At 42.7% G+C, this 27,048-nt stretch overlaps 1 protein-coding gene across 3 annotated transcripts in view; it reads left to right on the top strand.

The window, feature by feature from the left end:
* col5a1 (collagen, type V, alpha 1) overlaps window positions 1-27,048 on the top strand; it is a 142,307-nt gene that overhangs the window by 97,620 nt on the left and 17,639 nt on the right. For all 3 annotated transcript variants that reach the window (XM_012969175.3, XM_004916645.4, XM_012969176.3), the window contains exons 30-56: window positions 3,027-3,134; window positions 4,833-4,886; window positions 5,185-5,238; window positions 5,774-5,818; window positions 5,922-5,975; window positions 6,178-6,222; window positions 8,228-8,281; window positions 8,743-8,796; window positions 12,719-12,772; window positions 13,515-13,622; window positions 13,881-13,970; window positions 14,058-14,111; window positions 16,013-16,120; window positions 20,106-20,213; window positions 20,352-20,405; window positions 20,492-20,545; window positions 20,635-20,742; window positions 21,749-21,802; window positions 23,150-23,257; window positions 23,346-23,399; window positions 24,081-24,188; window positions 24,304-24,357; window positions 24,646-24,699; window positions 24,784-24,837; window positions 26,635-26,688; window positions 26,783-26,890; window positions 26,980-27,033. In XM_012969175.3, coding sequence (XP_012824629.1) covers window positions 3,027-3,134; window positions 4,833-4,886; window positions 5,185-5,238; window positions 5,774-5,818; window positions 5,922-5,975; window positions 6,178-6,222; window positions 8,228-8,281; window positions 8,743-8,796; window positions 12,719-12,772; window positions 13,515-13,622; window positions 13,881-13,970; window positions 14,058-14,111; window positions 16,013-16,120; window positions 20,106-20,213; window positions 20,352-20,405; window positions 20,492-20,545; window positions 20,635-20,742; window positions 21,749-21,802; window positions 23,150-23,257; window positions 23,346-23,399; window positions 24,081-24,188; window positions 24,304-24,357; window positions 24,646-24,699; window positions 24,784-24,837; window positions 26,635-26,688; window positions 26,783-26,890; window positions 26,980-27,033 — 1,908 coding nt within the window. The remainder of the gene's footprint in view (window positions 1-3,026; window positions 3,135-4,832; window positions 4,887-5,184; window positions 5,239-5,773; window positions 5,819-5,921; window positions 5,976-6,177; window positions 6,223-8,227; window positions 8,282-8,742; window positions 8,797-12,718; window positions 12,773-13,514; window positions 13,623-13,880; window positions 13,971-14,057; window positions 14,112-16,012; window positions 16,121-20,105; window positions 20,214-20,351; window positions 20,406-20,491; window positions 20,546-20,634; window positions 20,743-21,748; window positions 21,803-23,149; window positions 23,258-23,345; window positions 23,400-24,080; window positions 24,189-24,303; window positions 24,358-24,645; window positions 24,700-24,783; window positions 24,838-26,634; window positions 26,689-26,782; window positions 26,891-26,979; window positions 27,034-27,048) is intronic.

The raw sequence follows: 27,048 nt of genomic DNA, 5'->3' as shown, positions 1-27,048 counted from the left end.
CTTTTCTCTGTAATAATAAAACAGTACCTGTACTTGATCCCAACTAAGATATAATTACCCCTTATTGGGGCAGAACAGCCCTATTGGGTTTATTTAATGGTTAAATGATTCCCTTTTCTCTGTAATAATAAAACAGTACCTGTACTTGATCCCAACTAAGATATAATTACCCCTTATTGGGGGCAGAACAGCCCTATTGGGTTTATTTCATGGTTAAATGATTCCCTTTTCTCTGTAATAATAAAACAGTACCTGTACTTGATCCCAACTAAGATATAATTACCCCTTATTGGGGGCAGAACAGCCCTATTGGGTTTATTTAATGGTTAAATGATTCCCTTTTCTCTGTAATAATAAAACAGTACCTGTACTTGATCCCAACTAAGATATAATTACCCCTGATTGGGGGCAGAACAGCCCTATTGGGTTTATTTAATGGTTAAATGATTCCCTTAGTGCCCACCAAGAAACCAAGCCTTACCATAGGTTTTCTCCTGTCTATAAGGGCAGTAAAGGCTCCAGTGTGAGGCCATATACAATATTCATTGCAGAGATTAGTGGGTCTGGAACCTGACTCCCTTCTTTGCTTTAGGACATTGACCCAGTAGAGTGATAAAGGAGAAACTTGTAGCATTACAGAACATTTGCCCCCATTTGTGCATAGTAAGGGCCAGCCAGAGGGTGGCAGTGCCGTATAACAGTCATTGAGAGGCTTTTTTTCCATCACATAATGGCTGCCTTTCTATGCCGGGAAGCTTACATCAGCTTTGTTTGCTGTTTGGACACCGTATCCGCGTGTTCCTTTCTCACACGTACAGCTGGGGCACGTGCGCCGTAGCCTCTTGGGCTTTTTAATAGGAGACAGTGAAGCATGTTACTCATTGTTTCCATATCTTACGCTGTTGTTTGTTCCCCGGCTTTGGTTTGCAGGTAAATAACTGAGCAAGATATGACTTGACTTGTGTGTGCAGCTGGGTCTTCAGGGAATTCATTTGTTTGTCCCTGTAGCTGTCAGTGCTTTTCAATGAAGAGTCCGTATGGTTCTCTGGTCACTTGTTCCCGTAAAGTGACAGCTGTTTCTTTATTAGAAGGTACCTCCCTAATGAAACATGAAGCTGTCAAGCACTATGATCATTTTTTAGGGCTTCCCTAGTCTACATTTCCGTAGTAACGTTTTCTCTGATGGCAGAAAAATAGCAGTAACTTCCTTTTCAGTCGAGTAAGCCTTATAAATGGGGGGAGGCGAAAATTGATTCAGGCAGGAACTTACTATCCCCCCATTGCCAAGGCAATGGAACTTACTATCCCCCCCATGGCAATGGGGGGATGGTAAGTTCCTGCCTGATACTATACAGTACATAATTAAACAAGCTTAGTCAATACTTTCTTAAATAGTTCTCTATGCATTGCAGCTGGAAACCAGTTGCCACCAAGAAGACAGGCATAAGAGCTTTTCTAAAGATTATGTAATCTATGCAATATGTAATCTATGCCTTGGTTATTAGTATTTATCCAGAGCTCAAAAGCCTTCAGAGTTCCTGGAGGACCCCATTTTTCTAGCTCAAAAACCTTCAGAGTTCCTGTAGGACCCCATTTATCTAGTTCAAAAACTTTCAGAGTTCCTGTAGGACACCATTTATCTAGCTAAAAAACCTTCAGAGTTACTGTAGGACGCCATTTATCCAGCTAAAAACCTTCAGAGTTCCTGTAGGACCCCATTTATCCAGCTCAAAAACCTTCGGAGTTCCTGTAGGACCCCATTTATCCAGCTCAAAAACCTTCAGAGTTCCTGTAGGACCCCCATTTATCCAGCTCAAAAACCTTCAGAGTTCCTGTAGGACACCATTTATCTAGCTCAAAAGCCTTCAGAGTTCCTGTAGGACACCATTTATCCAGCTCAAAAACCTGTAGGACACCATGCACTTAGCTATACCACATTACAGTCCTTCTACCTTCTAAAGAAAGAATCAATATATTCATTAATTGAATAGACTAAGTTAACTAGAGGAAGATGTTAATGAATTTGGCAGGATAAGTGGTAACATCTGATCAACTTGCCCTTATGTGGGGCGATGTGGCCTTCATTTTGGCAATTAATTAGCCTCATTATCATACCACCGTCTCCAAAGCTATAGTAGTGAGGGGTATTTTTAATCCAACTAGGTCATCTTGAGTGACTTTGACACAAGATGAGCTGACAAAGAGAAGTAGGAGTCCTACATTCATAAATCACAGCTTGGCAGCTATTTAAAAAAAACCAAGTCATATATAGAACATCAAATATTGTTCTACAGAAAGGGTCAGTTTGGTGCCTGTCAAGTAAGTTTCTTCTTTGTATAAGTCTATAAATGTTATGAAGAAGTCTTTATCCTCTCTCCTGTAAACTGGCCTCTTATCTGCAAAAAGTGGTCCATCGTTATTTTGTGAGAAGTCCATGTTCTCTCACATTAACGAGTTGCTCCATCACTGATACTGGAGGACTTTGTAATCTTTGTAGGCTGCTACTGTAACTAAGAACATGGAAGTCTGTAGACACTTTCCTGGAGAAGCTGCGGTTATTGATTCAGTGTCTTTGGCCTCCCTTCTGTAGACATGAGTTGTTACCAAGTCAGTTTCCTAGAAGTGTGTATTATATTAATATAGTCCAAAGTAGCCTTATTTTGGAGTACGCATTTGAATGGAGGCCATCGAGTTGAGTAACCAAGTTGAGGCCAACTGCTGGAAGAACTTGATTTAGTGTCCAAGTTACACTATAAAGAGAGGAATCTGTAGGGCTTCTACAATCTTCATATTTACATTGAGAAGCAATCATGTTGCTTATAGAGGCAACCAAACTTCCATGGATCTGACCATTGCTTTGGATATTATCTACGAAAATTCTGAATAGCATTTCTAAGCCAACAAATGTCCATACTACGTTCGTACATTGACCTATCCAAACTATGAACTTATTTACATTCCTTTCCATTCCATTCTTACCCCGTACATGACTTACCCTTGTTCAATACCTTTGTGTTTATTTCCAGGGTGAAATCGGTCCTCCTGGTCCTAGAGGTGAAGATGGTCCTGAAGGTCCAAAGGGTCGAGGTGGTCCATCTGGAGAAATAGGTCCACTTGGTCCTGGCGGTGAAAAGGTAGGACAATAAAGGCAACCTGGGCTGGATATAACTTTATTTAGAAAGAAACGTCTGTAAATAGGTCTGGGGCAGGGGTCCCCAAAATTGTTTGGCCATGAGCAACATTTAAATATAAAAAATTTGGGGCGCAACACATGCATGAAAAAGTTCCTAAGGGGTTACCAATAAGGATTGTGATTGGCTATCTCAGGGATCCCCAACCTTTCTTACTTGTGAGCCACAGTCAAATGTAAAAAGACTTGGAGAGCAACACAAGCACCATAAAAGTTCATGGAGGAGCCAAATAAGGGGCTGTGATTGGCTATTAGGCAGCCTCTATGCACCCTATCAGCTTACAGGGGGCTTTATTTGTTAGCTAATCTTGTTTTTATTCAACCAAAACTTGCCCCCAAGTCAGGAATTCAACAATAACTACCAGGTAATTATTGTTGAATTCCTGACTTGGGGGCAAGTTTTGGGGGCAATGAGAGCAACATCCAAGGAGTTGGTGAGCAACATGTTGTCCCCGAGCCACTGGTTGGGGGCAATGAGAGCAACATCCAAGGAGTTGGTGAGCAACATGTTGTCCTCGAGCCACTGGTTGGGGATCACTGGGCTATCTGGTAGCCCCTATGTGGACTTATAGGAGTAAAACTATGCCTCCGTGCTTCCAAAACTTTCCTCCATCCAAGGGGGTGAGGAGCAACATGTTGCTCGCAAGCCACTGGTTGGGGGCCACTGGTCTAGGTCATTAAAATGAGTATTATTGTGCTACATATTCCCATTTGTTCCCCTAGCTGTTGTACCCGTACGATCCCTCTATTCAAGATTAAAAAAAACCTTGTTAGGCATTTTGAAAACTCCGATGAGCACCCTGTTATTTTATTCTCAACGCGAGAGCCGCTTCATCTCTTTAGAAGTATTCCGGCAAATGAGTACGAGGGGTTGAAAAGCGGCAGTAAGCTGTTTCTGTATAATTGCGGATACACGGAGAATGGTAAAAAAGAGCAGGGCTGGTGTGTTTTGCCACATCATTAAAATTTGTTAGCACTCCCATATCGTGTCCCGAATAGGCTGATAGAAATGTACTCAGTGCTGACACAGTAATTGGCTTGCACACCGATCCCTTGTAGTCTTGGCAGAATTGTGAAGGGCTCACACGCATATATTCCTGAAGGTTTCTATTATAATAGGATGAAGTCCCTCGGAAAAATCCAGCCCTCCCCCCACTTTCATATCCGTCACCTATTGTCCCCTGTCTGACCGAGAAATGGGCACTTCACGCTGACAAATGAAAAGAAGGAAAAAAAAAAACCCATCACATTCTGAAATACAAAATAAATGAGATGTCACCTTCCACCTCCCTACGAGGGCTTCTCGCTCTATTACTGAGATTCCGACTGCTGAGCTCAATATCTTATGGCCTGAGATGCATTCAAGCCTAGTATGGGGCCAAGGGCTCGTAAATACGTGTTGCAATAGGTCACTAACAATACTACATACAGGATGTTCCTATTGGGTGACCTTAATTCATTCAAAACCAATAGGACAAATACTAGATTGCAGCTGCTCTGATCATTGGGCTTTCAGGCTTCCCACCTTGAAATGAAGGCAAACCCCTTGTCTCTTCATCCAATCCCCAACGATAACCTAGAAATGTTGTATCTCTTACTTGTATTTGACATTGGGAGGAACTAACATTTTGCCCTTTTGCAGGGAAAGCTTGGTGTTCCTGGTCTACCAGGTTATCCAGGAAGACAAGGTCCAAAGGTAACGTTGTCCTCCTCTCTCATCAAACCTCCAGAGAATTCTGTGCCAGTATGTACTGGTTTGTAATCTTATTAGAAATAAGCAAAATGCTTAGTTCTTCCAGGTTGGCTACTGTGCAACCTAATGAGTCCTGTAGCCAATAATATTATTATTATACCTTGGCTCAGGGTTTATCAGGAAAGTCCTACTGAAGTCTAGTTCCTAACGAGACATATCCATATGCTATTGATCCGAGGTCACAGTCTAGTATCAAAATGGAGACCATCTAACTAATGTTTTCACCTGTTGTTGCCCAAAGGGTTCTATCGGATTCCCAGGATTCGCAGGAGCAAACGGAGAGAAAGGAACAAGGGTGAGTTTGACCGTTTTTTCTTCACGTTGGCTTAGTTGGAATAGGATATTTCTGAGCTATGAATCCCTACATTCTAGGAATTAGGGGAATTTCTAGGAAAGAGGTTCCATCTTGCTCTGCTGGTCTCAGTAATTGGATGGCTAGTGTAATCCAGTCTTTGGCTATACTTTCCATTCATCCAGAGCAGCAGTTTTCAACCTGTGGGTCGAGACCCCTTTGGGTCCACCTAAGACCATCGGAAAACACATATTTCCGATGGTCTTAGGAATAATTTTATGGTTGGGGTTCACCACAACATGAGGAACTGTATTAAAGGGGTCGCGGCATTAGGAAGGTTGAGAACCACTGATCCAAAGCAATTTTTTTGGTTGATCACCGTATTATATGAAAAATAGTTCATTGTGACCAAGCTGGATTTCAGAAACGACCCACAGGCACCTGGGTAATGAGATGTCTAGAATAGTCCAGTCTAAGGAGATGTCATTCATCAACTGTGTGATCTTCATTAAAACCATTTTTTTTCCTTATTGTCTAGGGTACCCCTGGCAAACCGGGTCCAAGGGGGCAACGAGGTCCAACGGTAAGAAAGCCAAACTTTTTATCATACGGCATGACTACTGATAATGCTTTAGAAATGTATGTTTGCCTACATGAACTAACCACACATACTGTGTTCTCTTAAGGGTCCACGTGGTGAAAGAGGTCCAAGGGGAGCTACAGGCAAGCCAGGCCCCAAGGTACGTTAAGAACATCATGGTTGATGTTGTTTTGATATTGTCCATGGCTAAATGGTCCCTCCACAAGCTTTTTGGATTGTTTTATGGATAATATAGAACCCTAATAATATAGAGTCTATCAAGCAGTTGACCGTTTCTTCTACTTTGCACCGGGCACAAAGATGGCCTCTTGCCTAATTTGCCTTCTTTCTCTGTCTTCCAGGGTAACTCCGGAGGGGATGGCCCAGCAGGTCCACCTGGTGAAAGGGTAAGATATATAGATTTATATTTTTCTACCTTTCTATAAAGGCATTGCACCCTTTTCTGGTTCTCAAAGTGTTACGGGAGGAAAAGACATTTGGTCTGGCAGTTAGGAGTTGCTGAGCGCTGGATATTCACAATGACGCTTAGAAGTCACCTATTAAGAGATGATTAATAATGAGTTCGTTAGCAATGTCAGCACATCCCAGTGACCCTGCTGGCGTCAGCCTGCATGTTGCCAGTTGCACACCTGTTTCTGTTATGATAACAGGGTCCCAAAGGACAAATGGGCTGGGGGGGGGGTTGTGTTCAGGTGTAATGCACCCCTCCCCCCTCACGTCTCACCTTGGGCAATTTGCTCACTGTGCATTAATATGCCATTCTTCCCCAATAACCTACACGATATAGATCAGATGAACTCAAGTTTTATTTTAGATTGGCCTTTATGGGGTTAAAGGGGACCTGTCACCCAAGCTGTATAAAAAAAGTCCTTTGCAAATTAAATATGAAACCCAATTTTCTTTTTAATGAAAACATCCATACCTGTTATAAATGTATTTAAAAATCTCAGCTGTCAATCGTATATATTGCCTGCCCCGCCTCTATGCCTCAGGCATAGAGGCGGGGCAGGCAATAACTTTCACTTTCCATTCAGCACTTCCTAGATGTCATTGCATTTTTGTATCCTGTACATGGCAATGGGCATCAGGTGGCAGATTGTGTAGCATAAACAAGATTATTGGGATAATACAAAGTAGGGATACACCGAACCCACTTTTTTGGGTTCGGCCGAACCCCAGAACCCACCCAGAAGGATTCGGCCGAATCCCACTTAACCCTTTCCAAATTCAGCTTGTGTCCGATTGCCATCTTGGAGTCAGGAAGGAATTTTTTTCCCCTCTGCGGCAAATTAGAGAGGCTTCAGATGGGGTTTTTTCGCCTTCCTCTGGATCAACTGGCAGTTAGGCAGGTTATATATAGGCATTATGGTTGAACGTGATGGACGTAGGTCTTTTTTCAACCTAACTTACTATGTTACTATGTATAAGGAAAATGCCACCCTACCGACAATAGAACCTATCCATAAGATAAATAAGTTCATTTGTTAATGACTGTGGATTCAATGAAAATGGTTTAACCCCAAAACAAACATTCAGTCTGCTTGGAATGGTGTGGATACTAAGTGGAACAACCAGTGTGAAGTGAAATGGGTCCGGGAGCCCCCCCCCCGGTAGAAGGTAGAACACTCTTAACTGACTGCATGGCTCCATCCAGCAGAACTGCTGTGCTTGTTGGCAGGAAAAACATACAAGCGTTCTAGCTAGAGAACTGTACCTATGGCATTGGTCATGGTAGCATGGCGCCATGGAGGAATGTAATCGTCTGCAGTAGGGTTTTGTGTGTTGTCAGAACCGGTTCTAATTACTAGAACGAGCAGTTTGAGCACTAATCTAGATCTGCACGGCCATTCAGACCAAAAATTTAGAATTTAAAGATGGAGTCGAGATACAGATGGAGCTCCTACTGCTGTTGCCTTGTTCTTCTTGAAGCCCTCGGTGGTCAGTATGGCTCCATCTGTATAGCTAGACTGTACTTGTGAAGAAGAACATTTTTGGGTGGACTATGCTAAACAAATGGTTTAATCAAGGCCTAATAAACATACAACCATCTGCCCTGTGGCCTTCATCTAGGAGATCTTCATCTAGGAGATCACCACTTTACACCAGTCTAGAACGAGAGCTTATAACTGCAGTTTATTCTGACAACACTGAGCAGTCTTAGTTTCGCATTGCATGCCATACGACAACGCCTTGGCCATCACAATGCGGTAGAGCTCCGGTGGATTGGTTGAACAAAGACATGTCTGCCGCTTATGTTCAAGCTTGGTAGAGTTGCACTGCTGTTGCATGGAACAGCCTTAGACATAAACTGACAATTCATTGTAATGCAGCTCAAAGATGTCTCTTCATATGGTTTAGACTGCCTTTCTCACCCTTATTCTTGTATAACAGGGACCACCTGGACCTCAAGGACCCACTGGATTTGCAGGACCGAAGGGCCCCCCTGTAAGTAGAACTTCTATCTACTTGAGATGTTAAGCAATGGATTAGTAGACTCTAAGCCAGCTAGATCATATAAATTCTAGTCTAGTCATGTTTTCAATTCCATAAACCCAAGGTTCTATCCATCAACTAGTTGGGAACCCAATAATTGATGACAACAGACTGAGCTTGGTTCTTCCGAGTATCACCCATAACTTTCTTCCGTAACTAAGCCTTCAGGAAGGCTCTAAGCCAGCTAGATCATATAAATTACACTTTGTGTCTATTTGCTAAGGTCTAGTCATGTTTTTAATTCCATAAACCCAAGGTTCTATCCACCAACTAGTTGGGAACCCAATAATTGATGACAACAGACTGAGCTTGGTTCTTCCGAGTATCACCCATAACTAAGCCTTCAGGAAGTGGAATAGGGATTGTAGATATATATAAGAACTGTTACTTACCCACTTTTTCTTCTGTTTTAGGGTCCACCAGGGAAAGATGGACTTCCCGGCCACCCTGGACAGAGAGGAGAGACTGTAAGTACATGAGTTGTTTTCAAAGCATCCTTACATCTGACTTCCGCTGGTCGTGTGGTTCCTCCAAACCCTTCCCTGTAGATGAGGAGATGTCACCAACCGTTTCCATGCAAGGTGTGTGTTTCTTCAGCTACATGGAGAGATTTACAGAAATCACCCCTCGTTGGGCCAGTCAAGTCAGAGTAACGATGGTTTCTCGCACAAGGTGAACACATAGATCCACCTAGATAGTCCCTGCTAAAGAAATCTTGGTTCCAGCAGATGCCACTAACAATATCCGGTCTCAACTGGATTTGCTTATTGGTAAATCTGCTTGTTCCATCTTTTCTGTTACTGGTATCCCTAATAAGCATAGACCAACCTGATATCAGAGGCTCTTAGGAGGTAACAATATTATTTTAGCTTTGCTTATAGGCTGGGAAGCAGTGACCGTGGCTAGCTCCAAATACAATAACATTATTATTACTTTTAGATCTTTGCACACTAAGTCAACTCTTCAGACCCAGGTGGCCCTTTGCCTAACCTTTAGTTTGGTTTTGCCAATGGGAAGGCAGATATCCGATCCAGTCACTGTAATTGTATATGGGGTCTTTTCACACGTGCTTCATTGAGGGCTTCTTTGGGAATGCAAGACTGGTTAGTAGGAAATCAATAAGGGTTATCTTCTCAATCACACAAGAGGTATGGGAAAATCTTAGGTGGAGGTCATGGTTCGACATAAAGTCACCATAATGCATGACGAGACTGAATGATGCTTATATACAAAGCATGACTCAATGTCTGTAGACACCATAGCAACAGGATCCCTATTGGCCATAAATAGATAGTGTTGTTGTTGTCTATGAAGAATGAGTGGGCCATGGCCTTAGGCAAATATGGTGGCACCCAATTCCTTGTATAAATAAGGGCAACCAATCAATCACAGTCTACTGGAAGACAAATATGGTATGTTTCCAAGTAAATGATGACTAAACAATGGCGGTCCCCTATGGCTTTAGCACAATACACCCCCATTTTATCACTGCCAGCTTGCCATTGCTGCATGGACAATACACAAAGGAACTGTTGTAGATATATAGCATTCTGCTTTGGGCTTACCATTGCTGGTGTCCTGCAAAACAATCATGGCATCAATTGGCCGGATGGCTTTTATTGACAAGGCTGCTCCTGGCTGCATAGAGCCCCCTAAGTGGTCGCACACTCTCTGGATGCATACGGCTTGGCCAGTTGTAACAGGTTGCAACGCTGAGACACTGCCCCGTGTGTCTCGCCAAGAAGTATAATGAGGCATGCAAAAGGTATGGAAACGGAGGGATGTCCATTTTGCTGCCGCTCCGTCGCTCTTACAACACTTTCTTCAAAGGGGAACTAACGTTTAAAAGAAAATGGGTCCAACCCGATCTAGAACGATCACCGAAGCTTCTCAAGCTTTATCTCTGTGGGACAGCAGGGCAACTATTCGCTAACTCAGCAGGCTCTACGATTACCGAGGAATTAAAGATAACTATGTGCACTACTTTGAATTTACTGACCCGCGTTTTCTTTTTGGACGTTAGTTTCCCTTTAGGTACAAAAATATAGAATTTCTGAAGAGTATTTTTGTACCCGAACCTGAGCATTGTTGGGAATGGGATTATCCTTAAGAATGCATGCGTCTTATTAACAAATATGTTCTGTTCATTGCTTACTGTGATCCAGAGGCGATGGTGAGTGTTGCTCTGCATGAATCTAACCTCTCTAATCTTGGGCTTTCCCCCACTTGTCTATGTGAGAGAATATTATCTACAGAATAAAGTTATTTTCTTTGCCTTTCCATTGGAAGGAGGGAGAATGTTTGGCTGTATCCAGGCTTTATGACAAAGCCCACAGGTTGACTCTTGTCCCCAACATCAGGGTCGGACTAGCCTACTGGTGTACCGGCAGAAAACCAGGTCCCGGTCCTAATGGGCCCCACCAGCCCAAGCACACTGGCAGGCTGTGTGGTGGAGCACTAGGGGGCCAGAATGCTTAGACTTAATGTCTATAGACCCCATAGCAACATCCTTAGTGCCTAGAGTTGTTGTTTTTTATGGAGGATGAGTTGGCCATGGCCTTGGGCAAATATGGCAGCACCCAATTCCTTGTATAAATATGAGTAGGAATCAATCACATCCAGCTGCATGGTGGAGCACTAGGGGGCCAGAATGCTTAGACTTAATGTCAATAGACCCCATAGCAACAGGATCATTGGTGGCCGTAGTTGTTGTCTATGGAGGATGAGTGGGCCATGGCCTTAGGCAACTGTGGCAGCACCTAATTCCTTGTATAAATAAGGGTGGGAATCAATCACATCTGGCTGCGTGGTGGAGCACTAGGGGCCAGAATGCATTGCATGTAGAGACTAAATGATGCTCAGGTACAAAGCATGACTTAATGTCTATAGACCCCATAGCAACAGGATCCCAAGTGGCCATAAATAGATAGTGTCATTGTTGTCTATTGTGGATGAGTTGGCCATGGCCTTAGGCAAATGTGGCGGCACCCAGTTCCTTGTATAAATAAAGGTGGGAATCAATCACGTGGTGGAGCACTAGGGGGCCAGAATGCATTGCATGTAGAGACTAAATGATGCTCAGGTACAAAGCATGACTTAATGTCTATAGACCCCATAGCAACAGGATCCCAAGTGGCCATAAATAGATAGTGTCATTGTTGTCTATGGAGGATGAGTTGGCCATGGCCTTAGGCAAATGTGGTCGCACCCAGTTCCTTGTATAAATAAAGTTGGGAATCCATCACGTGGTGGAGCACTAGGGGGCCAGAATGCATTGCACCATACTTAACTGAGATGGTTCCAGTATGTATGGGGAGCAGTGGGCCCCACCTACCCCATTCCGACACTGCCCAACATGGATCATGGGACTAGAAGTGCCCCATGCCAAGCATGGCAGCCACCAACCCCACTTGCAAAACTAAGAAATGATATTTCATAATAAAACGCCCCCCTGAAATATATGATTTAAGTCAAACTTCCATTTCAGGAATGAGAGCAGTAATAAAGAAGGGCCAAGCAATGTACTGCAATAAGTTCAATTATTTACAGCTGTAATGGCTGTGGAAGATCAGTACAAAATGCCCGAACAGACTCTGAGGGCAATTTAGACATGAATGTTTTAAGAGGACATAAAGCCACGAAGGTTCTGACACAATAGTCTGTACTAGGGCAGCGGAAAGTACATTTATTCTGTTGTTTCGACTGACAGAATCCTTCTTAAACCAGATTGGGAGGAGGAAGAGCACCTTGTGCTTAGGGATGCACCAAACCTACTTTTTTTGGGTTCGGCCGAACCCCCAAACCCACCATGATGGATTCTGGCGAATCCCGAACCGAATCCGAATTAGCATTAGCTAATTAGGATCAGGAAGGGTTAAAAGTTGCCCTTTCCGACTAATTATGATCCGGATTCGGTTCGGCCGGGACCATGGATTCGCCCGAAACCGAATCCATCAAAAAAAGGCTGGATTCGGCCCAAATCCCGAACCAAATCCCTACTTGTGCTGAACTAGGACAGCCCCAAAATCAACTTTTTGGGTGCCATTAATGGCACAGTTGGACTTAAAGCTACAGGAAGCCATAGACGCTTGTCTTCATCAGGCTAACGTTCTCTTAACCAATCAGAGCTATAAGCACTGAGCTGTTGATGATTGCGATAACCGTGCATGAAATGATAAAAATGCTCCTTTTTTGCGCTAACAAACCCGTAACCTTCCTCGTGTCCCCAGTAATAACATTTAGTCTGGGACTTCTACCTTCTCAACTCTAACTTGCCTTTCCCGCCCGTGGTGGCTTCTACACAGTTCTATTGTACTAGCGACAAGGGACTCTCCATGTGACTGTGGCTTCCCCCCAACTGCATCTCATGCTTTATGTTCTTACCACTAGGGATTCCAAGGAAAGACTGGCCCTCCTGGTCCCCCTGGCGTTGTCGGTCCTCAGGTAAGTGACTCCCCACTCTTGAACTTCACCCTAGGGCTTGACAATGACGACCCAACTCCAACTTTAAACCCACCCCTGTGTTGACCCTGGTCTTCAACCTACAAATGTTCTCTTTAGACTGGACACTCAATCTAGACTTGTTATTGACCTCCATGTCCAACCAAACCATAAATTCACCTTTTTACCATTTAGCCCTTACATAGACCTGCCTAAATCAGATGTTATGCTTTACACTTACCCCCCTCCAAACCAACTTACTGAAACTGAACCCAACCCAACCTAAAACTCTGACAGCAATTAGTCAGGACTGTGTAACCTTCTCCCACCCAGCCTTATATTAATCATTCCAACAGCAGGTCTTTACCCAGCCCAAACTGTCATTAGACATTAAGCGAAGAGCTACTTGCTTAATGTGCAGTTTCTTTATTAGTCATAAACAATCCACATTCTGCCTGTAATCAAGCAGAAAAATCCTAGCTGTGAGATGCAGAAACATCTGTTCTTCTGCCATGTTCATAGTCATGTATTAAAGTTAGTTCAAGCCTAATCACATAATTGCAATCATTCTTATGGAATTAATTCTGTTTTTATTAAAGTATGTTCTTAAAAATGACTTTCGTGACAGATAATTCCTTGAGGAGATGCAGAACTATCTATCACCGCCCCTATAGTTTCACTAAATAACAAGTTCATGTAATGTTCCTCTGGTAGCTGTAATCCCTAACACTGTTAATGTTTGTAGGGTCCAACTGGAGAGACTGGCCCAATGGGTGAAAGAGGACATCCTGGTCCTCCAGGTCCTCCTGGTGAGCAAGGTTTACCTGGTGTGGCTGGAAAAGAAGGATCCAAGGTGAGTAGGCAACTATTAAGATTTGGGCAGCCCCAACCACTGGTATATAATGGATCTCAAGTTTCTTCATGGATTCCAGCATTTTACTGATTTACTATTGCTGTGACTTTTTTGTTGTGCAGAGAGTAATGAGAAGGCCTCGATAAAGTTCTAGATTTTTGCACAGTTTACACTCTTCACCCTGCACTTGTGATATATTTGTTATTATTCTGCTGGAGAATGACTTTATTTGCCCGTTACTTGTCCTTTCTGTTTTAGGGAGACCCCGGTCCTGCTGGTTTGCCTGGAAAAGATGGACCTCCAGGTCTAAGAGGTTTTACTGGAGAAAGAGGTCTCCCCGGTCCGATTGTAAGTACTGAGATCACATGGGATTTTTTTCTGAAAGAACTTGAAGACAGAGCACAACTAATTTATTGTTTGTCTTTGTACTTATAGGGTGTTCCTGGACTGAAAGGCAATGAGGGTCCTCCTGGTCCACCTGGCCCAGCTGTAAGTGATCCCTAATATAGTTGTGTGAATTAAACCAGCTTAGATGTACGATAGGGAGATACCCTTGGGCTTTCCAACAGGGTTGCACATGTAGTATGATACATAACCATCCCTGGACTGTGTAACAATATAAAACCAAATTATTGCCCAATGATAACGCTAATCTGTCACCCAATGCATTGAAGGCCACACCCAACATATTTTCCATCAGCCAAGATGCCCAATTCCTCCTTGTGGTTAATAAGAACAGTGACTCAAGATGATCAAAGAGAGATCCATAATAGGACCTGAATGGTCCCTCTTCTCTAATCAGGTCCAACAAGTATGTGAGAACCAAAAAAAAAAAGAAAAAGGCTTCTCATTTTCTAAAAGTAATTTTCAGAATAGTCTTAACATATCTACGTGTGGCAAAAGTAAGTGATTCCTTGGGATTATCAAATAATTTGAAGGTGAAATCAAAGTCTGGTGTTTTCAGTTGATGGGATGACAATCCGGTGTGAGCAGGAAGCCCTGTTTTTTTTGTGGATGTGTATCATGGCTCAAACAAAGGAGGTGTCTGAGGACCACAGAAATAGAGTTGTTGATGCCCATAAAGCTGGAAAAGGTTACAGGACTATCTCTGAACTCCACCAACGACAGTCAGACAGATTGTGTACTAATGGAGGAAATTCACGACTATTGTTACCCTACCCAGAAGTGGTGGACCATCAAAGATAACTCCAACTGCAAGGCGTCTAATAGTCCGAGATGTTACAAAGGAAACCAGGGTAACGCCTAAGCAGTTGAAGACCTGTCTCACATTGGCCAAAGTTGATGTTCATGAACAGCAATGGGGTGTATGGCAGGGTAGCAAGGAGGAAGCCAAAGCTCTCCCCCCAAAATATTGCTGACCATCTACACTTTGCTAAAGATCATGTGGATAAACCAGAAGGAGACTGGAAGAATGCTTTGTGGACAGATGAAGCCAAAATAGAACTTTTTGGCTTAAATGAGGAGCGTTCCATTTAGAGAAAGATAAACACTGCATTCCAGCATAAGAACCTTATCCCTGTATCTGTGAAACATGGTGGTGGGAGTGTTATGGACTGGGCCTGTTGCATCTGGGCCTGGGTGGCTTGCCATCATTGATGGAACAATTAATTCCGAACTCTACCAGAGAATTCTAAAGGAAAATGTCAAGACATCTGTCCGTGAACTGATTCTCAAGAGACAGTGGGTCATGCAGCGAGACATCCACCCTAAACACACAAGTCGTTCTACCAAAGAATGGTTACAGAAGAATAAAGTGAATGTTCTGGAATGGCCAAGTCAAAGTCCTGACCTTAATCCAATTGAAATGTTGTGGAGAGACCTTCATGTGAGGAAACCCACCAACATCCAAGAGCTGAAGCCGTTCTGTTTGGAGGAATGGACTAAAATTTCTCGATGTCAAGTCAATGTGCAGGACTAATCCACAGTTACTACAAACGTTTAGTTGCACAGGGGGGTCACACCAAATACTGAGAGCCCCATTCACTTACTTTTGCCACATACAGACAGTATATTGGATCATTTATCAATAAATACATGACCAATTTGTTTAACTAGGATTTCTTTATCTACCTTTAGAACTTATTTGAAGAGCAGATGATGGTTTAGGTCACATTCATACAAAATATAGACATTTTTACAAACATTCAAGCACCACTATATATATATTTGCACAGTATGAAGAAATTCCCTTAATTGTCCACCATGAAGTTAATACTGCAGGAAACGTAAGCCTGATATATTTGTTAGGTACCTTGTTGAGGAGAAAGTTCTTCAACATGTCCACATACAGAATGGTCCTGAATTATTTGGATATAAATGTCAGGAGCAAGTGTTTCAGCAGTTTATTGAAAACTTTGTTCTCATTTCAGGGTTCCCCCGGTGAAAGAGGAGCTGCGGGTCCAGCCGGACCTATTGGACTGCCTGGAAGACCTGGCCCTCAGGGGCCACCAGGACCTGCCGGCGAGAAGGGTACACCAGTAAGTATCACATGTGCATTTTGCCCTTAATCTAGAGTAGAAATGAGAAAGAGGGGGGAGTAAAGTCTTCAGTTTGCCCTAAATGCCCCAACTTTCCGGGTTACTAGGTTAAATGGCTAGACCAAGGCAATACTTGGTACAAAACATGGCAATGGTTGTTGCTGTAACTAACTGGGCTACATTAAAGTCTGTATCCTGACATCCTGGCTCTCACACAATGGCTACTAGACGGAGTCCTTATGAAACAAATAGAGGTTTCTGCTATAAAACCATCTTGGCTGGCCCTGAGACTCAAGGGAGCAACCAATCTCTGTACTTTTCATTCGTTTCATTCCATATACTTTATCTGCTCGGTTGTGACCCTTTTAATAGGGAGCTTTGTAAGCTCAAGACCCTTTTAACCTGGGTTTATAGAACCTTCTACTCAGCTATGGAATCTGCCGAGACATTAACCACATGTCCTATTACATCTGCTCGTACTTCCAGAACAAACGGCTCGGCTCACTGCAATATGCCTTCATTGAATGTGACAGAACGTTGCAGTCAATCAATTATCTGAATATTAAAAAGGTTTTGCAGCACTGGTTACAATCATTGAGTGTCAGACTCTACCGCTGGGATTGAGGGACCTTTTATTTTTATCACAAGTTCGAAAAAACTGGAAAAGGAAAACCAGAATTTTCTGCTCCCGTTCCCCAGTTTTCCCAACTAATGGTTGGACATTTGGCCAGAATTTAGGTTTGGTGCTCTCGACCAATGATTGGTCGTTCCTCTGGAGTTAATTGTGATTATGGGGAGTCTATATACTGTGTAGAATAAACGCCGCTCCCCGACTCGTCCACTGGTATTGAGGGACCTTTTATTTTTATCACAAGTTCGAAAAAAACAGAAAAGGAAAACCAGCATTTCATTGAGAATTTTCTGCCCCTCTTCCCCAGTTTTCCCAACTAATGGTTGGACATTTGGCCAAAATGTAGGTTTGGTACTCTCGAGCAATGATTGGTCGTTCCTCTGGAGTTTATTTCTGATTATGGGGAGACTATATACTGTGTAGAATAAACGCCGCTCTCCGACTCCACCACTGGGATTAAGGGACCTTTTATTTTTATCACAAGTTCGAAGAAACTGGAGAAGGAAAACCAGCTCCCCTTCCCCAGTTTTCCCAACTAACAGTTGGACATTTGGCCAAAATGTAGGTTTGGTACTCTCAACCAATGATTGGTCGTTTCTCTGGAGTTTATTTCTGATTATGGGGAGACTATATACTGTGTAGAATAAACGCCGCTCCCCGACTCCACCACTGGGATTGAGGGACCTTTTATTTTTATCACAAGCTCGAAGAAACTGGAGAAGGAAAACCAGCTCCCCTTCCCCAGTTTTCCCAACTAACAGTTGGACATTTGGCCAGAATTTAGGTTTGGTACTCTCGACCAATGATTTGTCATTCCTCTGGAGTTTATTTGTGATTATGGGGAGTCTTTATACTGCATAGAATAAACGCCGCTCCCCAACTCTACCACTGGGATTGGGGGACCTTTTATTTTTATCACAAGTTCGAAAAAACGGGAAAAGGAAAACCAGAATTTTCTACTCCCCTTCCCCAGTTTTCCCAACTAATGGTTGGACATTTGGCCAGAATTTAGGTTTGGTACTCTCGACCAATGATTGGTCGTTCCTCTGGAGTTAATTGTGATTATGGGGAGTCTTTATACTGTGTAGAATAAATGCCGCTCCCCGACTCTGCCACTGGGATTGAGGGACCTTTTATTTTTATTACAAGCTCGAAAAACTGGAAAAGGAAAACCAGCATTTCATTGAGAATTTTCTGCTCCCCTTCCCCAGTTTTCCCAACTAATGGTTGGACATTTGGCCAGAATTTAGGTTTGGCACTCTCAACCAATGATTGGTCATTCCTCTGGAGTTTATTTGTGATTTTGGGGAGTCTTTATACTGTGTAGAATAAACGCCGCTCCCCGACTCTACCACTGGGATTGAGGGACCTTTTATTTTTATCACAAGTTCGAAGAAACTGGAGAAGGAAAACCAGCTCCCCTTCCCCAGTTTTCCCAACTAACAGTTGGACATTTGGCCAGAATTTAGGTTTGGCACTCTCGACCCATGATTGGTCGTTCCTCTGGAGTTTATTTGTGATTATGGGGAGTCTATATACTGTGTAGAATAAACGCCGCTCCCCAACTCTACCACTGGGATTGAGGGACCTTTTATTTTTATCACAAGTTCGAAAAAACTGGAAAAGGAAAACCAGAATTTTCTGCTCCCCTTCCCCAGTTTTCCCAACTAATGATTGGACATTTGGCAAGAATTTAGGTTTGGTACTCTCGGCCAATGATTGGTCATTCCTCTGGAGTTTATTTGTAATTATGGGGAGTCTTTATACTGCGTAGAATAAAGGCCGCTCCCCGACTCTTCCACTGGGATTGAGGGACCTTTTATTGGTTGGACTTTTGTCCAGAATTTAGGTTTGGTGTTCTCGAGCAATGATTGGTCGTTCCTCTGGAGTTTATTTGTGATTATGAGGAGTCTATATACTGTGTAGAATAAACACCACTCCCCGATAGTTTATGTATTCCCTTGAAAGGCGAAACATTGCCTACATTTGCCAATCTAATCATATTTATGAACACCAGTAAGGTCCATGTCTGTCTCAGGAAGTCAATCATGATAAAAGGTTTAACTAATGAACCAGGCAAACATATTCAGAAGTGTTTTTCTATCCCAGTCTATTTAGGAATAAAAGCCCCGGCAATCTCTACCTATCTACAAAAAAGCTCTTTCTCATCCCGTGTAAATCTAAACGCCTCCGATATTTCAAACGCTGTATGTATTCCGCGGGGACACGCTACAGGCAGAAGTGAATTTCAATTGAATCAGGACATTAATGTTGATTGATTCTAGTTATTTAAGGTGCTTTTTTTCCATCGCTGAATTTTTCGCTTACGTCGGCGGATTAAAAAAGACGCCGGACCAGAGGCCAGGAAAACAACTTCATAAAGCTGTGGCTGTAGGGTGCATGGAGAGTACATTTTATGTCAAATGAAAAGTGCTATTTACATTATTTATGGCCGTTCGACGCCCGGGCTCCCAGGATTTATTATGCACCTTGAACATTCACCACATCGCCATTCATAGCTTTAACAATGAGAGGACGTATAACAGGCGCTTGTTTGTGGAACAAATACGACAACTGTGCCATAAATGCCATTGTGTGATCTCTGGTGCTGCAGTGTAATTTAGGGCAAGGGGATTTTATTTGCCATTTACCAATGCAGAAGGGGAAATAATGTGAATTTTTTCCATGGTGCATTATTTTTACCTATTGTTTGCATGACTGGGTAGACGTTGCAGAAGAAGACATCAATCATAAAGAAAGAGATAAATGCTAGATTGATCTAGTGTAAGAAATCCATACATTGGTCATTGGAAATGCAGAAGCAGAGTCAGCAATTCAATTGGCCCAAAGCAGGGAAATAGAATGAAAAGACGCAACCTAATACCTTAAGGAGAAGGTCCATCCTTAATTGATGAGGCACAACCATGGACGACACATGAAAATGGGCTTACTAGTTATCTATTTTTCTTAAAAATCTATCTGATCATTGGTTTATGTGTGGGGCCCAGTTAGCTTCATGTATAGGGTCATCAATTGACCCAGAAATGTGCTTCTTCAACTGGTGGCCAATTGTGTCCAACCCTAGTTGAGTAAATAATTTGGTTGCCTTGACAGAGAATGGTACCAGTTTCAAATAGCCTGATTTGCTTGATGATTGTGGTCGAAATACAGTATATAGTAAATACAGTATGCCTTAATGGGGGAGCTGGACTGCTAACCTCCCAAACCATAACTTGTAGTTTATCTTTAAAACTTGACCCACGATCTGACATTGAAAGTCATTGATGGACTGGCCCGTGCCCAGTTTTTGGGGTTTCTTGAGAACTTCATCTATATATTTCATTTCCTTTACAGGGTGAGAAAGGTCCCCAGGGACCTGCTGGACGTGATGGTATCCAAGGCCCCGTTGGACTTCCAGGCCCAGCTGGACCTGTAGGGCCACCTGGTGAAGATGGTGATAAGGTGACTAATTTTCTTTATTACTGAGTATTTAAAGATCTCTGATCTAGAACATGGTGCTGATGTTGCACAAATGATACATCCTGGACAAAACATATTAGGAACCACCCTGATGATTGTCTCTCTCTTATTTTTGAACAGGGTGAAATCGGAGAGCCTGGGCAAAAAGGAAACAGAGGAGATAAAGGAGAGCAGGTATCTGGTGTATCCAATGGCAATTGCATTTAGTTTATTTTGTATATTGTCTTTTCAATATCTTTAACATCTTTCTCTATCTCCAGGGTCCCCCAGGTCCACCTGGCCCACAAGGTCCCATTGGTCAGCCTGGCCCATCAGTAAGTAAATGGTTAACTTTGCATTGCTGGTAAGAATATGTTCCTATGGTTATTATTTAACTCCTCCTATTAACTCCATGTCATTGTAGGGATCTGATGGAGAGCCAGGCCCCAGGGGTCAACAAGGTCTTTTTGGACAAAAAGGTGATGAAGGACCTAGAGGTTTTGCTGGACCACCAGGACCTGTTGGACTGCAGGTGATGCCTACAAACATAGCCAATGTTTCTAAACCCACATACATTTATATCTCCACACCTCCCTTGTGTTGTCATAGAGGACATGTACTGCTAGAACTATCATGTCATCATGAGCATTTGATAATGCCCTAATGTTTCTAAACTATTACAGTAATATATTCAGGTCTAACGTGCCAAAACCTAATATTACTCATACCCAAACCTATTATTACCTCTATCAGAGCTGTGTCGTCATCAATAGGGCTGAGAGTGCCCAGTGTCACCAGGTCTTCTCAACTGTTGACCCTCATATAAGGAGTATATGGGCCCAGCCTTTTGGCAACTGACAAGATATCATTGTTTTAATACTCTTAAACCTCTGCCATTGGTTCACTACATTACAAGGTTGGACAGCTCAGAAGTAAATTCATGACCATTGTGACTAAAGGTGCCCATACACCTTGGCGATGTCACCAAGCGAGCGGATCTTCTCCCGATATCCCCCACCTATGGGTGGGCGATATCAGGAGAATTCAGGCTAATTCGATCGTTTGGCCCTGGGGCCAAACGATCGAATTATAATGACGGGTATAGGCAAAGTCGGTCCGTGGACCGCATCGGCTCGTTGATGCAGTCCCCGGACCGACTTTGCCTATACCCGTCATTATAATTCAATCGTTTGGCCCCAGGGCCAAACAATCAAATTTTTTAACTAGATTTTTTAACCTGCCCGATCGATATCTGGCCAATTTCAGGCCAGATATCGGTCGGGCAGGCCCATCGGTAGTGCCCATACATGGGCCGATTAGCTGCCGAATCAGTCTAAGGGAACGATATCGGCAGCTAGAATCGACCCGTGTATGGGGACCTTAACACTTCTCAGAGAATCATACACAGATGCTTTGTGAAAAAGTCAGTTGGACACAGTTGTGTTTACTCTGTTTACATCTCATCTCCCTCCTAAGAGAGGACAGTGGTTTCTTTCTGCTACAAAATGTCCCATATGACTTAATTATCTTCTCTGTAGGGTTTACCTGGACCACCTGGTGAGAAGGGAGAAACCGGAGACGTTGGTCAGATGGTAGGTACTTTAGATGTTCTTGATTGATATAATGAGCATCTAGTTGGTGGTTGCTGCTGTATTAGTTTGTATAATATCCATTTACTAAAACACTTATTTGTATCAAGTATGGAGCAGTGGTACCCAAAGTGAGGTGGTGGAGAGCAGTGCCTGAGTAGGTGCCCAGCTTGAAGCCAAATAGGAGAGAATTGAAGGAAATGCACCCCTAGATACTACTGGTGGCTCATATAGACGATCATCTAGTTTGGGGTGAACAGCGTTTGCTGTCCTAGATATTCCTGCTGTGTTTTCATGGATCTGCAACTTGGACCTGACTTGGACCTCTATGGAGGGGGGGGGGGGTTTAGCCTGAAAAAGCTACTAGTAGAGTAGAACCCCTCTTGTTGATTAATAATTAGACTAGATGAGACTAAATGAGTAATATAATTCAATAAATGTTGGAATAACGCTTGTTTTTTTCACATATCAACAAAACCATTTTAGGATAAAATGGCAACATCAGTTTAGGAGGAAGGAGATCTAAAGCCTACGTAGGGCCATGTAACCCAGTTATGTAATTGTGACATATTTAAGCCATCAAAATAAACACCACCTGAAGGATCTTCCCTCTGGCCGGCAACGCACATCGATATTTTAATGCCATTTAAGTACCCACTGAGGCATTACTTCCACTGTATAAATGTGTCACGCGGGCCTATTAAATCCAAATAAATGCGTCGCGCTCAGAGTGCACACACATTAAGAAGAAATGGATATTTTTTTTTTTCCCTGCTAATTTGGGTTAAAAAGGAATTAGATACAGACGCAGCAGAATTGCTCTATTAAAGTTCCATTGTGCTGATGTAAGGGGAAAAAAAAGTAATAGACAAGCAATTAAAAGATATTGTCCATCCAATTGCTTTACAATAGAAGTGATAGAGATTCATCATCAGGCAGGAAGGCTTTTATCTCCTGGTTTTTACTTTCCTACATATACCCATCCCAACCAGCCTTGGAAATATAATAAGGTGCAATGCAGTGACTAGGCAAGGCAGGGTGGAGAGTCAGGTCATGGCCATGGAGATCTGAGCACCATCCTCCCTTTCAATGAAAAAAGTCTAAACATTATTTATTCTAACAAGTATTTATAAAGTAACCCATGATTTCATGTTGTGGGTGAGGAGAAAAATTGCAGACCCCCATTTATATGAAGTAGACCCTCCCCTCCTACGTCTACAGGGTCTACATTCCGTTATACAGCCAGTGGTAGAACCAAAGAGAAAGGTTTAAACATAACATATTGAGATTAGATACCAATACATATATTATTGTACTATGAAACATTTGATTGGTTCCTTTTATATTTAGGGTCCTCCTGGTCCCCCTGGTCCTAGAGGTCCTTCTGGCTCCCCTGGAGCTGATGGCCCACAAGGTCCTCCTGGAGGAATTGGCAACCCTGGTCCTGTAGGAGAGAAGGTAGTGTATTTTTGCTTGTATCAATGGGCTTCAGCCATTAAGGCTGCGATTGGAAAGCTGCTACATGTAACCTTTCATTCTTTTCTAGGGTGACCCTGGAGAGTCTGGGGAACCTGGTCTTCCTGGTGAACTTGGACCACCGGTAAGACAACTCTATGGTACTACCATAGGGCACCACATACTCCATTGTAGCTATGTACGACTGAACTATGAATACCTTTTTCCACCCACCTCTATTGTACTGGTGTACAATTAAAGTATACAGAAGCCCCCACCCTTTAGATTCCCTAATCTTTCCCCAAAATGCCTACCTTGGGTGGGTGATATTGGGCTAATTTGATTGTTTGGCCCTAGACTGAGGACCACATCAATGAGCTGAAGCAGTCCCCGATCGAAACCTGGATGACATTTTGGACAGATATCGATCAGGGAGGCCCGTTGGGGGTACCCATACATGGGCAGATAAGCTCTCAAATTGGTCTAAAGGACTCTGCTCATTAATGGCCACCTTAATGAAGATCTTTGATACCCTTTATCAGCTGAGTATCTCTTCTTCTCTCTAGAAGAGCTTCTAGGCTGATAAAGGAAATAGATCTTCATTATGACAAAAGGCTGGACAAGCTAGGATTGTTTACACTGGAGAAGAAGCCACTTAAGGGGTGAGGGGGTGGGGAATGATTAAGGAATAGACCAAAAAAAGCTATGATACCCATGAACGTGTATATAAATGGATCTAGTGTATGCTTGCAGGTACACTGTTCGGCATTTGTTTACCACTATCAGTTATATGTTTATCATTTTGTTTGGTTTTATATGTCAATAGGGCCCTAAAGGTGAAAGAGGTGAAAAGGGAGAAGCGGGTCTTCAAGGAACTTCTGGCCCTCCAGGTCCTAAAGGTCCTCCAGGTGATGATGGTCCAAAAGGTAGCCCTGTAAGTACCTCTCTACTCCTATTTTCCTGTGACTTAATAGAGATACACTGGTGGTACTATTTGCTAAAACTTGCCCCATGCCTTATTAATGTAACTTGGAATCCTTATATTTTAGGGCCCAGTTGGATTTCCTGGTGATCCTGGTCCTCCTGGAGAATCTGGTCCTGCAGTAAGTATAAAGACCTACTTGTATGGTCGCCCAGGGATTTAGCATACACATCTCTATCTAGTTCTTCAGCCCAATCAATGACCTTATCAAACACTCTCTTTTTTTGATAAACTGATGAGTGGGCCCTTAAAAAGACTTTTTCTATTGCATTTGCAATGTTATTCTGGGGGATGGACTCTAGGAGATGACTTGTCTATTCCATACGGAGCTAATATTTACTTGGTAATGCTTGAAAGAATGAAAATGTGTGAAGATATGGTTAAATATTTCCTTTCATTCCACCTTCAGGGTCAAGATGGTCCACCTGGTGATAAGGGAGAGGACGGTGAATCTGGACAGCCAGTAAGTGTTGATTAGTTATCAGGTATTAGGTTTTGTGTTTAACCCTAGTGGACATATATGACTAGTTCTTTCTTTTGTTTCAAGGGGTCACCAGGTCCTACTGGAGAGCCTGGGCCTTCAGGACCACCTGGAAAGAGGGTATGTAACCCCTTATCTACTGTGTCACTGGCATATGGTAATAGTAGTCGCCTTCATAGGGTATTGTTCTGGAAGAATCTAGTGTGAGGGCATGGGCAAAGGTACAAAAGGGTATCTGAGCCTGGGGAAAAGCAGACCTATAAAGGGCAACTGTGACTATTATATAACAATCCTGAAAGAGAGCACTGGGAGATGGGGAACAGATATATCCAAGTGTTGGCAGTTAGCAGAAGATAAACAGAAGATGGAGAAGAGACTAATAACCTATACTGGAGATGCTATAAAAGAAGGAATGGAACACTGTGGAAGGGAGTAAAAAGTTAGCGAGAGATACTTCCAGAGCAGGGTAAATAGATGCTTTTTGGTAGTGGATGTGACAAGGTGCTAAATGCATCTAGGACCTATAAGGGCAGAGAGTACCCATACTGGAGAGACACAGGCAACTTAGGGAGGAGAAACAGTCAACCCATGGTGCAGAAAGGACGGAGGACTATCGAGCTGTATCCGTGTAGATGGGAAGGAATATACCAATGGTAGGGTAGGAGGAAGAGGAAAACACACTTTATTATACAGGTATGGGACCGCTTATCCGGAAACCCCTTATCCAGAAAGTTCCAAATTACGGAAAGGCCGTCTCCCTTAGACTCCATTATAAGCAAATAATTCTAATTTTTAAAAATGATTTCCCTTTTCTCTGTAATAATAAAACAGTACCTGTACTTGATCCCAACTAAGATATAATTACCCCTTATTGGGGCAGAACAGCCCTATTGGGTTTATTTAATGGTTAAATGATTCCCTTTTCTCTGTAATAATAAAACAGTACCTGTACTTGATCCCAACTAAGATATAATTACCCCTTATTGGGGGCAGAACAGCCCTATTGGGTTTATTTCATGGCTAAATGATTCCCTTTTCTCTGTAATAATAAAACAGTACCTGTATTTGATCCCAACTAAGATATAATTACCCCTTATTGGGGCAGAACAGCCCTATTGGGTTTATTTCATGGTTAAATGATTCCCTTTTCTCTGTAATAATAAAACAGTACCTGTACTTGATCCCAACTAAGATATAATTACCCCTTATTGGGGGCAGAACAGCCCTATTGGGTTTATTTAATGGTTAAATGATTCCCTTTTCTCTGTAATAATAAAACAGTACCTGTACTTGATCCCAACTAAGATATAATTACCCCTTATTGGGGGCAGAACAGCCCTATTGGGTTTATTCAGTATTTAAATGATTTTTAGCAGACTTAAGTTATGAAGATCCAAATTATGGATCCGGAAAACCCCAGGTCCCGAGCATTCTGGATAACAGGTCTCATACCTGTACTATTATTTAGTGTCAAAGATGAACTAAGCAGATCCCTGATGCCATCCAGAAGCCAAGTCAGTAGAGGCTCAGTAGGGGCTGAGAACATTCCTCCAATGACAAGTTTTCGCCACTTCATCTTCCAAGTGGTTCATTAATGCATTCCCGAGTATGTCTAATAGCTTGAACAAGCTCCTTGGTTGCATTCAAGAGTCCTCTCTTGCTTTTTGTTGTGGGGATGTTGGGAGAGGGATAATAGAATGTGTAGAGATAGGGCTTTCAATGTAAAACATCTACGTATTACTCTTCAAGCTCTTGATGTAGAACGTTATACGTAGCCCAGTCTTGTCTGACTAATTCCAAGAATGATGGGTTATACGCCAAGAAAAGACACAATTCTGTTGGCAATCTTATAAATAATCTTAGAAGGATAACAGTCTTGGCAATATACTGAGTCTCACCAAAGATGTTCTTCTTTAGGGTCCTCCTGGTCCAACAGGTCCTGAAGGACGTCAAGGAGAAAAAGGAGCAAAGGTAAAAAAACAAACAAAACAAAAGTGATTATACTTTATTACACTAAATACCTATAATATACAAAAGTGACTAATTTGACTACCTTTCATTGTAGGGTGAATCAGGTTTGGAAGGACCTCCTGGTAAGACTGGTCCTATTGGTCCCCAAGGACCTCCCGGAAAACCTGGACCTGAAGGCCTTCGAGGAATTCCAGGCCCTGTTGTGAGTAGCTCCCTGAAGTCTTATGACTGTCTAAGCTCAGATCCACAGTGTGTAAAGGGGTATGCTTAATTTGATCTGTTCTTTTGTAGGGTGAACAAGGTCTCCCTGGTTCACCTGGACCTGATGGCCCTCCCGGACCTATGGTAAGTGTACTAAGG

Source organism: Xenopus tropicalis, chromosome 8 (assembly GCF_000004195.4).
Source record: "Xenopus tropicalis strain Nigerian chromosome 8, UCB_Xtro_10.0, whole genome shotgun sequence".
NCBI classification, from domain to species: Eukaryota; Metazoa; Chordata; class Amphibia; order Anura; family Pipidae; genus Xenopus; species Xenopus tropicalis.
This window is presented reverse-complemented; position numbering and strand designations above follow the sequence as displayed.